General features: G+C 39.6%; 1 protein-coding gene across 4 annotated transcripts in view; it reads left to right on the top strand.

Annotated features, from left to right (window-relative positions):
- ENAH (ENAH actin regulator) overlaps positions 1 to 12,099 on the top strand; it is a 44,666-nt gene extending 32,567 nt beyond the window's left edge. For 2 of the 4 annotated variants that reach the window (XM_041473940.1, XM_041473943.1), the window contains 7 exons: positions 130 to 184; positions 471 to 519; positions 2,659 to 2,725; positions 5,121 to 5,183; positions 8,575 to 8,653; positions 9,857 to 9,914; positions 11,152 to 12,099. In XM_041473940.1, the coding sequence (XP_041329874.1) occupies positions 130 to 184; positions 471 to 519; positions 2,659 to 2,725; positions 5,121 to 5,183; positions 8,575 to 8,653; positions 9,857 to 9,914; positions 11,152 to 11,189 (409 nt within the window). In that variant the 3' untranslated portion in view covers positions 11,190 to 12,099. The remainder of the gene's footprint in view (positions 1 to 129; positions 185 to 470; positions 520 to 2,658; positions 2,726 to 5,120; positions 5,184 to 8,574; positions 8,654 to 9,856; positions 9,915 to 11,151) is intronic. The other 2 variants (XM_041473942.1, XM_041473941.1) reach the window with 1 other exon arrangement.
- Positions 12,100 to 13,315: the final 1,216 nt, after the last annotated feature.

Raw genomic sequence — 13,315 nt, 5'->3', positions numbered from 1 at the left:
AAGGTGTTTTGAAAGTACTTCTTAAAACACTTAATTTTCATGAGGCTGTATAAGTCTTTAATTGCAGTAAACAACATTCTTCCATCTTAAAGCCGTGATGAGCTTGGTAACTTTTGTCTCTGCTTACAGGAGAAGAATTGCTGAAAAGGGATCAACAGAACCAGAGCAGAAAGAAGATAAAGCTGTGAGTTGAGAAATTTTATCTGATTCATATTACTCAGTACAAGGATTATCAGAGAGATTCCAGTGATATACAAGAGATTATTTATACTTTACTGTATAACCACTACTCTGTGAAGTGCTTGCTCATTTTCTGTATACAGTTGAGCAGAACCATTTTATATATATATATATAGAAACTGAAATATTTAAATAGTTGAGATTGATTCTTGTGAATCCAACAGATTATAAAGATTATTTTTCTCCTTCCCTCCTCTCTCCCTATTCCCTCTCTTCTCCATTTTAATCAGGAAGAATCAGAGTCTTCATCTTCTAAGGTTTCTTCAACAAGCACACCTGGTAAGTAGCTCAGGTTTGTGAACTCTGGGTCTCTGTAATGCTAAAATCTAGTGACAAATCTCTGTCAGCTCTGCTGGATTTTGGAGCCTGCCTCTTCTCCCATGATTACAGCTGGGGTTTTGCTGTACAATGGGTCTGGGTTCAGAAGATGATGGATAAAAAGAACATAAGTGAATAAAGAATATAAATGCACAGTGCTGAAATTCTTTGCCCATGATCCCTCTGCTGAAGAGGCAGAGTTTGGAGCTGTGTAGCCAACACCTCTGCTGCAGTCAGTAAGGAAAACTTACACATTCTGCAGTTGGCCAAGAGGTACTGTCAGCATGAATATGTATTCATACTGTAAATTATTGTCTTTCAAGAGACACTCAAGACTTTCTTTTCCTGTCCTGTAGTAGTACCTTGCTGTACCCTCAGTTTCCCTGGCCACCTCTCAGTACATACCTGCAAAAGGAGGGGGCTGTGCCATATAACCCTGCAGTCTGTCATCCCAAAAGACAGTGGAAGCAGAAAGGAAGTAACTGGATAATGAATACACCAGCTTTCAGTCTGTTCCAGCTTCCTCTGCTGATTGCTTGCCCATGTGTGCACTTCTCCTCTAGATGATTCAACCACTTGATGATGTGCAGACCTTAATACTGAAAACCATTGCTGTAGTGTGAACAAAACCCAGGTGACACCTGGCTGGGGAATAAAAAGGAGTGCTAGGAGTTGTGTGTCCAGGTGGAAATAACTGGCAAACTTAGTATTGAGATACAGGCACTCATCTAGAGAAGTCAGACTGCAAGGAAATAAATGACATCACACAAGTCAAGGTTCTCACACACACACCCCTTTTTTTCCTCTTCTTTTAAGAGAGTCTGCTTCATTCTGTTAAACACATTCTGATAAACAGAAAGGACATTAGCCTTGGGAAAATGATTGCTTTTGGAACACTTCTGATAATATAGGCCCAAATAGAAGAGAATTAAAACCAGTGGAAGTGGTTCCTTTAATTGGTGATGATAGGAAGCCTCATCAAACTTGTTAAAATGTCAAATGCATTCAGAATTTGGCCATTCCCTTCCAGTTGAGAAATTTTCTGTGAGATGCTCTGGTAATGCTGAGCCTCATCACTGGAACAGGTCTTTAAAGCATTTTAAGAGGAATGCTTAGCATCCTTGAGCAAGCTGCAGCCATAGCAGAAGTTTCTCAGTTTTGCAGATATAGCTAAAATCCTGCTAAAATAACTCCTATGGCAGGACAAGTCCTGAAGACTGGTGTATAAAATTAAGTTCAAGGCTTATTACTAGCATAAATAACCTGTACTTGGCTGGGTTACAGGCTGTGCTGGCAGATTTTTGCAATTTAGATATTCTCAGTATCCAGCTGCATCCCAGGGAATTTTCTGGTCAATAAGAGACTCTGAAAGGCCTTTCTGCCTCTCTGCTTGCCCAGCTTAGCAGAACTAAACAGTATGAAAGAAAGGGAGCAGACCAAACAAACTGCAAATCTGAAGTGAAGACTGATAAGATCACTGGCACACTGAAGTCCTGAGTAAGTAATGATAGCAAGTAATAACAATCCACAGAAATAATAGTAATAACAATCCACACTACAGAAAGGCAATTTTAACTTGTGCAGATTGTGAGGAATGAACCTTCTTTCTTGTTGCTGAAAGATACTTAGTTGTGTCAGGTTGTGTCTGCTGGCACATCACTGAAACTGGCACTGAAATAATTTTCTGTCATTAAGGGTTCAGGAAAACTCCTTTAGCTTAGAAACCTATTCCTCAAGTGTTTGCAGCTAACTGGTTACAGAATTCCATGTTTCACAACTGAAGCCATCCAATACCTATAAATACCTATAAATAAACCCAATGCCTGTAAAGTATAGGCAGACCTTCTCCTAGCTGGATAAAGAATCAAATGGCATTTGCAGTGTCTGTGAGACCAGTGACACTTCAAGATGCTCTCACTTGATGCATTCACAGATGAATACAACAAGAGGTAGCTTAATGTGAAAGAGCTAAAGCAATGTAGTAAAAAGAGCAAAACACCAAGCAGTTGACTTGAGTTGCCAGATGCTTGAAGTTCCCTCACATAAATGACACAGTGGATAGAAAAAGACAGTTTTTCATCTCCTCACTCTGTTTTCCAGAACTAACAAGAAAGCCTTGGGAAAGGACAAATACAGTGAATGGAAGCAAGTCACCTGTTATTTCCAGGTACTCCCCTTTTGTACCAGCTGCTTTTTCCTTACATTTGTTCTTGTTGCACATGCTGCTGAAGATACTGGACTAGAATAGTAAAGATCACCTTTATGGGTTTAAAATTGCTGCTGTGAAACTGCTTTTTGCAGTTTTAAGTAGCAATGAAGAGTTACTTTTGGAGAATGCTAATAAGAAATTTTTGACACAAAAGCAAAAGTTTTACCCAAAAAAGTTTCTTTTAACAATGGCTGGTGTATAATTTGAATTAATAATGTCTATATTTGCCTACAGCAATGTTTAATTTTTTATTTGAAGTCTGAAATTTCCTGCAAGGTGAAACCAAATTCAGTGCTGCAGTTCATATGTTCAGTAGTAAATTTAGAGAATAGGGTTTTTTTCTATTTCTCTGCCACTCACAGAATGCCTTTGTGGATATTTAAGTTATCTTGGTAAGATTTGACTCTGTGACAATTTTCAGTAGCTCTTGTACCAGTCTAAGAAAGTCCATCCTAAAGAAGTACAGAAATGCTTTACATCCTTCAGTGCATCAGCCAGTCTTTGGTAACTTGTCAGCTGGAACTCTGGTAGGCAGGGAGTGTTTTGGAAGGCATTTTCAGTAAGTGAAAAGGCTGCTTTAGCCAGTTTTTGGAGGTGTATTTAATTGTCATTTACTTTAAATAAAAGGCTTGTGGTTCATTTAGCATTCCTGTGTATTGTGTACACAGAGGTTAAAGGGCTCTGACCCCTGATAATCTGAGGAAGTTACCTGAATTTCTTGAGAGAAAATAAGAGAACATGTTCAACTTGGGAATGCTGGGTTTGAAATTACTTGAATTCCCATTAAAATCTGCCTGTTGGAAACAGCTACAGAAGATTGGGCGATCAGAGTATTAAAAACAATTGTTCTCTGAGTGGCCTCACTCGTAGTTGGGGTTGCCCTTGGGGTCTTCAGTTCTGAAATGCAACACTAAACACTCTGTGTCTTTCTCTCCTTTAGAATAAATCCAGGAGTTTGAGGTGTCTTGCTCCTGGTTGCTTGCTTTGTTTTTTGTCAAGCAGCAGGTGCCATTGTGGTGATGTTCTCTCTGCTGCTCTGTCAGTGTAATAAAATACTGCATCACCTTTGGCCTTGGCTTTCCCCTGCCCTCTCCCCCCTCCTCCCAGGAGGTCTGACCTGCTTTGACCAAGGTCTCTTGTGCTGATCTGCTTCAAAATGTGGCATTGAAGGGGAACTTGTTACAGAAATAATTGGTGTAAGGAATCCTAAAGAGCATTTTAGAGTTCATATTGTGTGAGGCAGATGCTCACCCGGCCCTGTGGCTGTAGATACTTTGCTCAAATTGTTTATCCATAGGGTAAAGGGATTAATAAGTGGGGCAACTCTGGATATCTGAGTCTTTTGGGGAGTCTGGGATGTTCTGAAGTCTTGATTCTTCTACCAGCCCCTACCAGCAGTAGGTTTTTGTAAACTGTTTCATACTTCCAGTTTCTCTGATCTTTTTCCAGCTGGTGAAATTCAGAGGTTGCTGAGGTCTGTTTAAAAATGTTTTCTGACCTAGAGGAGTACAGAGGATTTTTAAGATATCTCTTAGATTTATTGGGGCACTCTCTCCATCAAGCTTTTGTCTTCATTCAGCCAGTGTAAAATGCAGATAGAATTTACCTTGATGTGAGCTTCCCTGGGTATATACTCTAATCCAAAATAAGAATTCTGTGTTTATTTAACGTCAGTATTCTTTCCCAGTGCTGTCATAACCTGCAGGAAGGTGCCATAGCACATACTTTAGGCCTGCTGATAGAATTTTCTAGTCAGTGTTGACGGCTTGCTCTGCCAGGATGAGGAAAATTTCACAGAAAGAGAAGCTGTTAGAAGAAGTCTCTCTTGAGTATCTTTGTATTTTTCTTAACTCTCTGCATTTGCCAACTTGCCGAGTCTCTCTCAGCAAGCAGCTTGTTAAACTAGCTTTGTTTAGTCAAGGGGAGCTGCAGTTTGGAACACTAACACTGTGTTTGCCAGGAGGGGATTTCTTTCACCTGGTAGGGCTGGAGAGCTGCTCCTGACCTCTGCAGGGAGGATGTGAGTCACTCACAGGGATTAAGCAAATCACACTAAAGAAACTGGCAAGTCAGCAAAATTTTCTCTTCAGAGCTTCCACAGAGGTAGAATATGAAGTTGTTGTTATTCAGAGTGAATATTGAGTATTTTAAAACAAGTTAGTGTCCTGTCTAAAATCAGGCCTTTGCTTTTTGGAGCAAACAGAGAAGATTTCAGCTGTGGGCTTTTAATATTTCCTGAACATGCAAGTAGAACTCTTCAATCTACTGAAATCCCATGGTGTTTAAGGTGCTGAAACTGAACAAAATGAAGACCTATAATAGCTTTTAAAGGTAGTGTTTCTCCCCCTAGTAGACGGGAATCTCCATGGAAAAATCTGCTTGCTTCTGAAAACAGGTTCTATGATTCATTAAACAGGTATCATCCTGTTGGGATTTGAGACTTCCTAATAACCCCTCTGACCCGTTCAGGGTTGGACTTTTTCTACATGGGTTGGTAATCACCACATGCCACCACCAGGTTCCTCCTCCACATTTTGTTTGTCCAGTTGAGCCCACTTTTGGACTGGTTAAAAGCAGATGCTGTCAAAGGCAAATTGAGATGGCTTAAGAACCAGGTATGAATTCCTATAAAATACTGGTTTTCTGGCAGTCTCCACCTGCAAAGGTACAAATTCCTCTTGAATATGCCAGGATTTAGTGGACCATTTGCAGTGTTTTAGGAAGCAGGTTTTCAAAACTGTAAGTTTAGATACAGAGGAACAGGAATTAATTTTCTAGGTGTGTTTTCACATCTGCTTTTTGTTTAAAGACTTTGTAAACGTAAATTAATGTTTCTACTTGGAACATATTCACAAGTTGGTTAACATTATGTGTATTTTTTTGCTGGAGATCTTAAGTTTCCCTCTCTAGTGGTCATAAAGTACTGACATTGAAACCCATCAGGCTTTGAGAGCTTTCCAGAGGTAAATGTGTTCCAGAGCCCTTCAGAATTACTGAGTCAAATTCCAGCTGTGTTTCTCATGAAGGCACTCATTGTGGTGATTACTTAATCTTTTTGTATGAAAAGTTCCCCTTTTAGCTACTTATCTTGGGTGGTGTATTCTGCATGTTGGCATGAATAAGATCTTTCCTTTGCATGCTTGGTTGAAGGTGTGTCAGGGACTGTCAGGCTTCCCTCCCTGTCCTGTTAGGCAATGCTATGAAAAACCACACGGGAGAGCTCTTTAGCCACCTTGGGATCCCATAGCTGGGATGTTTTTATTCACTTAATTTCAGTAGTTAATGTTTGCCTGAATGACAACTGCATTCAGGCTGAAAAAGGAAAAAAAAAATAGGATAACTTGGGGAGGAACACAGCTAGATCATCCTGAGATTAGAAATTATCAATTTTGCTAATTATGGTGCTTCAGTGTTTGAATTAAGAATGTCTTGCATTTTGGAAAGGAAAAATGGAACACATTGTCAAGATAGAGGGGCAGTGTTCATAAAGAAGCTTTCCTGTGGAGATTTTTAACAGATAGAAGCAGTAGATAATTATGGTGGGTAAAACTGACTTCTTATTCTAAAGATAAGAAGAAAAAGAAGCAGTCAGTTTGTGTGGAGCTTTTCTTTGAAGTCACCTTATGAATACATTAAACTCATAAGTAATTTTCACGAAATATTAAAGTATATTATTGGTTGGGTTTTTTCCATTGAGGCAGTCACTAGGTGTCTGTTACCAATTGCCAGGAGCTGCATTTAAGAGGATATTTTTCAGTCATGTTGGATAAATGCTGTCATGCCATAGTGTATGGGAACAGAGCTATAGTCAGTGGAAATGATCAGAAACTATACATGAACTACCTGAAAAAGTCAGCTGTTCTGTCTGCAGTAGGTCAGGGCTCACAATTTCAGGTGCAAACTGCAAGTGACTCTTTAAATACCAGGTACCTGATGAAACAGCAATGGCCAAACATCTCAGCTGATGAATGTTTTTGAGCAAGGAATTCTTCTATACTGAACTAAGCACTGTAACATGTAGAAAGTTCTGTAAAAGATTCTAAACTGTGGTTTGCCTTCATAGCATTAGTGCCCACAGTAGGTTCTCTGGTGTTTGCAAGGTGAATTCTATTTTCCAGCTTCTTTTACTATCATGTTACTCAATATTTCATCTTCTGTCTTACTCGGTGGATTGTGTGTTTAATTTTGGTGTGTTTCAAGACTAGTAATTAGCAATTTCTCTCTGGGAACTTACATTTAAACTGTGTGGACTTAAGTCTTTACAGCAGTGACAGTTGAGGTTTGTGATCCCTAGGGAAGAACAAGTACCAAACCAACATTTTGATGTGTGCACCCTTTTCTGTTGGAGCCACACTTGGAGTGGTGTTCTTCAGTCAGCAAGTCAGAATATAGTCCTGTCAGGTTGGAAAAGCCAACAGGACAACCTAGTGTGGGGTTCATTCAGCTCTTAATGAACAAAACCAGCAGAACGGGATAATTTCCTTATGGATAAACTCCTGTCTTGCAAGGGAAGATGCATGAAAGCTCAAGGTAGTGATTTTGTAAAACAAAGTAATAAATAAAGTCTTTTTTTTCATTCCTGTCCACCTTTGTGGCAGTAAATCTGTCTGCACCCCCACGTAACAAGTGCAGAAAAATGCAGTGCTGAATGGATTTCTCCTGTGTAGGAATTTTGAAGGGGCACACTGAGTGTAGGCCTGGCTATTTTGTTCAGAGATGCCACATGCAAGGGCAATGAAATAGGATCCAGCTTACTTTATACTCTGCCCTCCCTTAAAATTAGCATACTGTGATAATTCTAAACATCAGGGAAATCCCTTGAGGTGAATTGTCAGGAGTTTTATCAACAGCTTCTTTTTGGCTTGAAGTTTTATAGGTAAGGGAGGGAGAATGCTAGCCAAGATGTAAAATATATTTGAGAACATTAGAGCTTTCCTCCCTCTTGGGAGAACTCTTTTGGTACTCATGCTATGAACATCCAGGCTCTGTCTCTGCTCACAGCTCTAGTAAGTCCATGAATCTGAATTAGCCCTGGAATGAAAGAGGGGATCAGGAAAGAGAAGTGGAAAGGCAGGAAAACCCCCTTCTTTTGGAATCTGTGTTAAAGATGCAAGGTGATCTGGGTAAGCAAGTTTTTGATGTCTAAAAGAGAGTATTTCATAAGCAAACATGAAATATGACATAGTCCAAAACATTAGAACTTCCTCTCAAGTATCACCTGATAAATCTTGCTGCTGTTACAGTATTTGCTTTCAGTAGCTTTAGAAAGCAACTGGTGGAATAATTGAGGTTGCAGAGGACTTGGATAATGTTGCTTGGGTCTGTCAGCTGTTGAAAATGCCCAGGGTGATTGCTCAGCATTCATACAGTCAGGATCAAGATGCAGTCATTAGTCAGGGAGTGCTGCTTTGGGAGACCCTCTTTTGAATGAGCAAGCAATTTAAAAAGGAAACTGCTTGACATTTGTGGGCATTCAGCTTTTCATGCCCATTACGAAGAAATCAGAAACCACTGACAGTGAAATCTGTCTGCTGCTTTGAAAGTTCTTGTTTTGAACTAATAACTTTTATGGTAATTAATATTTCCAGTGTGTGGAAAACATTCTTGGGTGTTGCTTTCTATTCTGTGTGGTATTTTGGGTCTGCTTGATTTTTCCCATCCTCCCACTCCCCACATTTTTTGTTTTCCATTTTGATTTTTTACTGTGTTTTTGTTAGACAAATATCAGCAATTTTGATGGGAGAATCTCTTATGTATCCTGTAATAATGGGCAACCAGTAACTCATGGATGTGTTTTTGTGCTGCAGACCAAAATCTACACCAACAGGACAGCCCAGTGCCAACGGAGTACAGTCAGAAGGTCTAGATTATGACAGATTGAAGCAGGTATGTGCATAATGCTTTAAAAAAGGTTGCTGTGGAAGCTGGATATAAGGACTTGGAGCTGTCCAATACCAACTTTTAACTGTTTTGTTAGTCAGTTGCAAAGTTAATGATTTAGTAAATACTAGTCTTTAGTTCTGCCCAGGCATGTGTTGGTATTCTTAGGAGCTGGAGCTGTAGGATGGAGGCTTGGACAGCCCCGTCAGTTTCTCCCAGAGTTCCTGCTCTTGCATTAGGCAGCACACACAGGAAATCAGTTTGCCTGGAAAACCTTTCCTTCTCTTCTCTGTATCCAAACAAACAGCAAGCTCTTGGGGTGGCCCTAGCAGAACAAGTACCACCGTGTTTTAGTGTCACATGTGAGCACCTGTGGTCACAAGTTTGGTGGTGGAAGAGCACCCAGGGATGCTGTGTTTTGTGCAGCCCTCCAGTTCAAGAGCAGAGGAATCCTGTGGGAGTTATGGAGTTGGAGGTGAAGGATCTCCAGGTCATGTTTGGATCAATCATCCCCAAGTGGGGAGACAGATTCTGGTGCAGGCTGCAGCTCAGTGGGTAATTCTAGAGCCACTTCTACTTTGGTAGCAACTTTTAGTTGCTTCTAGACCATGTCCCCACGTGGTGGTTGGCCTTAGGTTGTTTATGCATCAGTTTTGGTTGGTTCTGGATTGGGTCCTGGTTCAGCAGGTCGTTCTAGAGTGGCTTTTGGCCTGGTGAGTGGTTCTGGAGGAGCTTGGAGGAAAGGATGGAAAAAACAGCAAACAGGGACAGCACTCTGTCTTCATTCCATCACATTCCACTGGGACTGGGACCTTGATACCTTGATTACCTTTTTTCCCCCCCTTGGAATAGTTCCTTGGCTTGTGGTGTTTAGTGAGCTCCTTTTTTTGCATTCCACATCACATTTCACATGTAGCAAAGTTTTCTCATTCTTATCCCTTCTCCTCTCATAAATTCTACAGGAATCAATTTGTGGCACTTCCAGGGACTGGTTTTTCTGCATTGTACCTGCACCAATAATGTTCTAGGGATGCCTTAGGTTTTGAGGATTAACTTGGAAGCTGAGGGGTTGGTTATGCTTCTCAGAAGGGTTGAGGATTAATGGGAAGAATTGTAGTGGGATAATTCTGGATTTCTCTCCACAGAAATTTACAGGTGGCAAAAGTGACCTGTTTGCTAATCTGTTATTTATGCTCTGACACATTTTAGGACATTTTAGATGAAATGAGGAAGGAGTTAACAAAATTAAAGGAAGAACTCATTGATGGTAAGTATTGCCCTGCTCACTGCTGCTGCTCAGTTTTAGAGTAGCTGCAGGTGCTTTAAAATGTAAATACAATGTATTGGTGGCCTGAGATTGATTTATTGGTAAAAGTAGCTTTGTTCTTTGTTTGGTGTCAAACCACCAGTGCCAGACCTGTTCCAGCTGATGTGCTTCAGGGATTTCTCTCCTGGGGGTTTTGTTTTAGTAGAACATTGACACCGATGTGTCTTTAATGTGATGCTGTATTTGAGTGATTTGAAGTTATCCATAGCATCATGTGGTGGTAGGGGGTTATTTTTAAATAATCCAGAGCTGCTGAGATATGTATTTCAAAACTAATAATATTCAGAAGAAAACTGTAATTGTAATGAAAGAATTGTAATGAAAGCTTCCAGCTTTCAGTTACCTCTTTGATCTGTAACATAAGAGTCAAAGAAAAGAAGTCTCACAGTTTTCATTTTTATTTTAACAGAAGCTGTTTTCCTATGTAGTCTTCTATACTTAAGGGAAATCATTGAGAAAAAATAACCCTAAAGGTTCACCTGTCAGAATTAAGCAAAACTCTGTGTATGATTTACTGCCTTGCTGGGCCTTTTGTTCTTTTTGTCTTTGTGGAATGTACCAAAGCAAAGTGAGGAGAGGAAAAAAGTCATATTAATCTAATATCACTGCTGACAAAATATTGAATGTCATCAACTGATGTTCCAGAAAGAACTGGCTGGTTTGGGACTGAGGAGAATGTCGTGCTTTTCCCTATATTTTTGTGCTGTGTTGTACCACGGCCGTTTAGACCAGTAGAGTGCAAACAGGGCCCTGAGGCTGCTGGTAAATAAAAATAAAATAAAATAAATGAAATGAGCCCTTACTTACACTCTTTGAAAATCCCAATGGTGGTGTTTCCCACGGGCTTGCTGGAGGTAGGAACTAAAAATTAAGATTTTAACAAAAATTTTACAGGAAAAAAAAAAAACTTTGAAAATCCCAGTGGTGGTGTTTCCCACAGGCTTGCTGGAGGTAGGAACTAAAGATTTTAACATAAATTTTACAGGAAAAAAAAAAAGGTAGTGGCTGGTTGATAATGCCACTTGTCTGAAGCCACACGGGGCTGCCTTAGGTGTTGGTTCTTCATGTTGTGAGGGCAGGGTGAGCCTGCTCTGAGGGGTCAGTTGTGTGCTCCAGCTTGCTGCCCAGTAAAGAATATTTTATTTGATGTGCTAACCCTGTCTCTGTCTCTCTGCAGCTATCAGGCAGGAGCTCAGCAAGTCCAATACTGCATAGAAAGACTCGTGCTAAGCCGATGTGACTCTTTAACTTGATATAAAACTGACTACGTTTTGTGAGCTGTTAGAAGAAAACGGAGACAGACAGACAGACACCTGGATGGAGGGAGAAACAACCTATTCTGAAAAGCTTCAGACACATCACTCTGGTGATAATGCTATTCCCCTCCTAGTTTGCAGCTTTTTTCTGACCTTTACAGCAGGGTGGAAAAGACTCTTAAAGTTACTGTAATGATTATGCAGAAATTCCTACATCTATCAGACAAGATCACAGTGCTTTGAAGTCTACTCATGTCAAGATAAAATTGCACATGTTTCAGAATTTGTTGTTAAGACAAAAAAAAAAAAACAAACAGGGAAAAGCTTGGGAAGGCTTTTCAGAGAGGTTTTCTTTATTAATGAAGGAGTTAGCAAGTTATACTGTTTTACTTCAAATGTATCTCAGGTTTGTCTTCCTATCATATCTGATATTTCCATGAGTAATTTAAAAGATCAGATGTGTAGAAGTTCGGTTCACGAGACAAGGAGCAATTAGAGACACGTGCTTTTAAAGGGCAATATTTGTAGGTAAGGGTGACCTAGACGGTGATGGCATATCAAGATTTTGGAATTTTATGATAGGAAGCCTCTCTAGTTAGCCTTCATGCAATTTTCTAGGAAAATTAAAAAAAAAAAAAAAAAGCAAATACAGTCCAGAGTTTAAAGATGTAGATGCCTTCCTACATTGTTACGATGCTTTACCAAATCTAAGACTTCGACATAAAGCGAATCAGCAGTCAAATGTAAATCATTAGTATGTTGTAGATTTACAGTAGATTTTGGGGCTTTTTTTAGATTTATGCATGTGGACATTTTGTAATGTAACACAACACAGCCAGCTTTTTAATTAAAAGAAAAATTGCATGTCACAGAGTAGCCTTTTCATTTGTAAGGCTTAATTTATGCCCAGGAAGATGTGGGAAGAGGGAGGGGGAAGGTGACACATTTTTATTACTTTCTACACTTTTTCTTCATCTTACATGCATGTGTAATAATGAGGAAAACATGACTTTTATCAGTAACCATGTTAATGGAACCAGGTACTTGATCCTTTTGTATCTTTTTTCAGTTTTCTATTTGAAATTCAGTAATAACTTCCAATAATGGTTCTGAAACTCCCAGGTGAACCGAACTCGTTTCTCGGTGAGAGAAAAAACGTTGTAGGCATCTGAGTTGCTGAGGATGCCCCGTGTAAGTGCATTGTCCTTCACCTTTTCACCATGACCCTCTGCTTCACTCTTTTCTGAGACTCCTTTTTTTTTGGTTGTTTAATGGAACAGAGCAGCAGGAGTTACCTGAGAACGATCAGGTCACAGTAAATGGCCCCTTCTCCTCCTAATTTATCTGCCACCCTCCTTTCCAAAAAAACTCAAAACCAACAAAAATCCCCCATGGCTCCACACCAGACAAACCCTGAAAAATAGCAATGGTATGCTATTGGTTTTGCTCAACAATTTGAGAATCATTTTTAGGGGAGGTGATACCTCTCTCTTTCCCAGGGTTTTCAATCTTATGAGTGTAAATTTTTAATTTTTTTTTGTTTTGTTTTTTTAATGTGATAAAGTTCAGTGAAATAGAAATTCCACAAATTGGCTTTGTTGTGCTTTGGACAAAGAATATGGATCAAAATCTTCCTTTTTCCTTGCATTGTCCATTTTTCTAAGCCATGTTTGCTTTGGAATCTGTGCTGATCCAGAAGAAAAGTTTACTTGCAACTGGTGGAGAGATTTGCTTACAAGTACAGGCAGCTCCATTCGTGGCACAGATGCTTTCAATAACAGACTGTCTAGAGTGCTGAACACCAAAGCAAACAGAACTTAACAGCTTCAGAAAGGCTTCAATAGGAAATCTTATTCCCATTCAAACATTACCTGATCTCATAGGTTCAGATTCTAAGGGAAGACGACACTGGAAACATTGCCTAATTCCATTTTTTTTTTTTTTAATAAAGAGGAGAAATAACATCACTTTTCTGCATGCATTTATTGAAGGCATTAAAAAGAAAAAATCCATAGTAAGCTTGTCAAGTACTGTTTTTCTCAAAACAAGAGGAGGCATTTTCATCTTTGTTGATGTAGCTTTTTG

The sequence above is a fragment of the Pyrgilauda ruficollis genome, unplaced genomic scaffold, assembly GCF_017590135.1.
Source record: "Pyrgilauda ruficollis isolate IOZ18807 unplaced genomic scaffold, ASM1759013v1 scaffold31, whole genome shotgun sequence".
NCBI classification, from domain to species: domain Eukaryota; kingdom Metazoa; phylum Chordata; class Aves; order Passeriformes; family Passeridae; genus Pyrgilauda; species Pyrgilauda ruficollis.
Note: the sequence above shows the minus strand (reverse complement) of the source record. Positions and strands in the feature narration are given on the sequence as shown.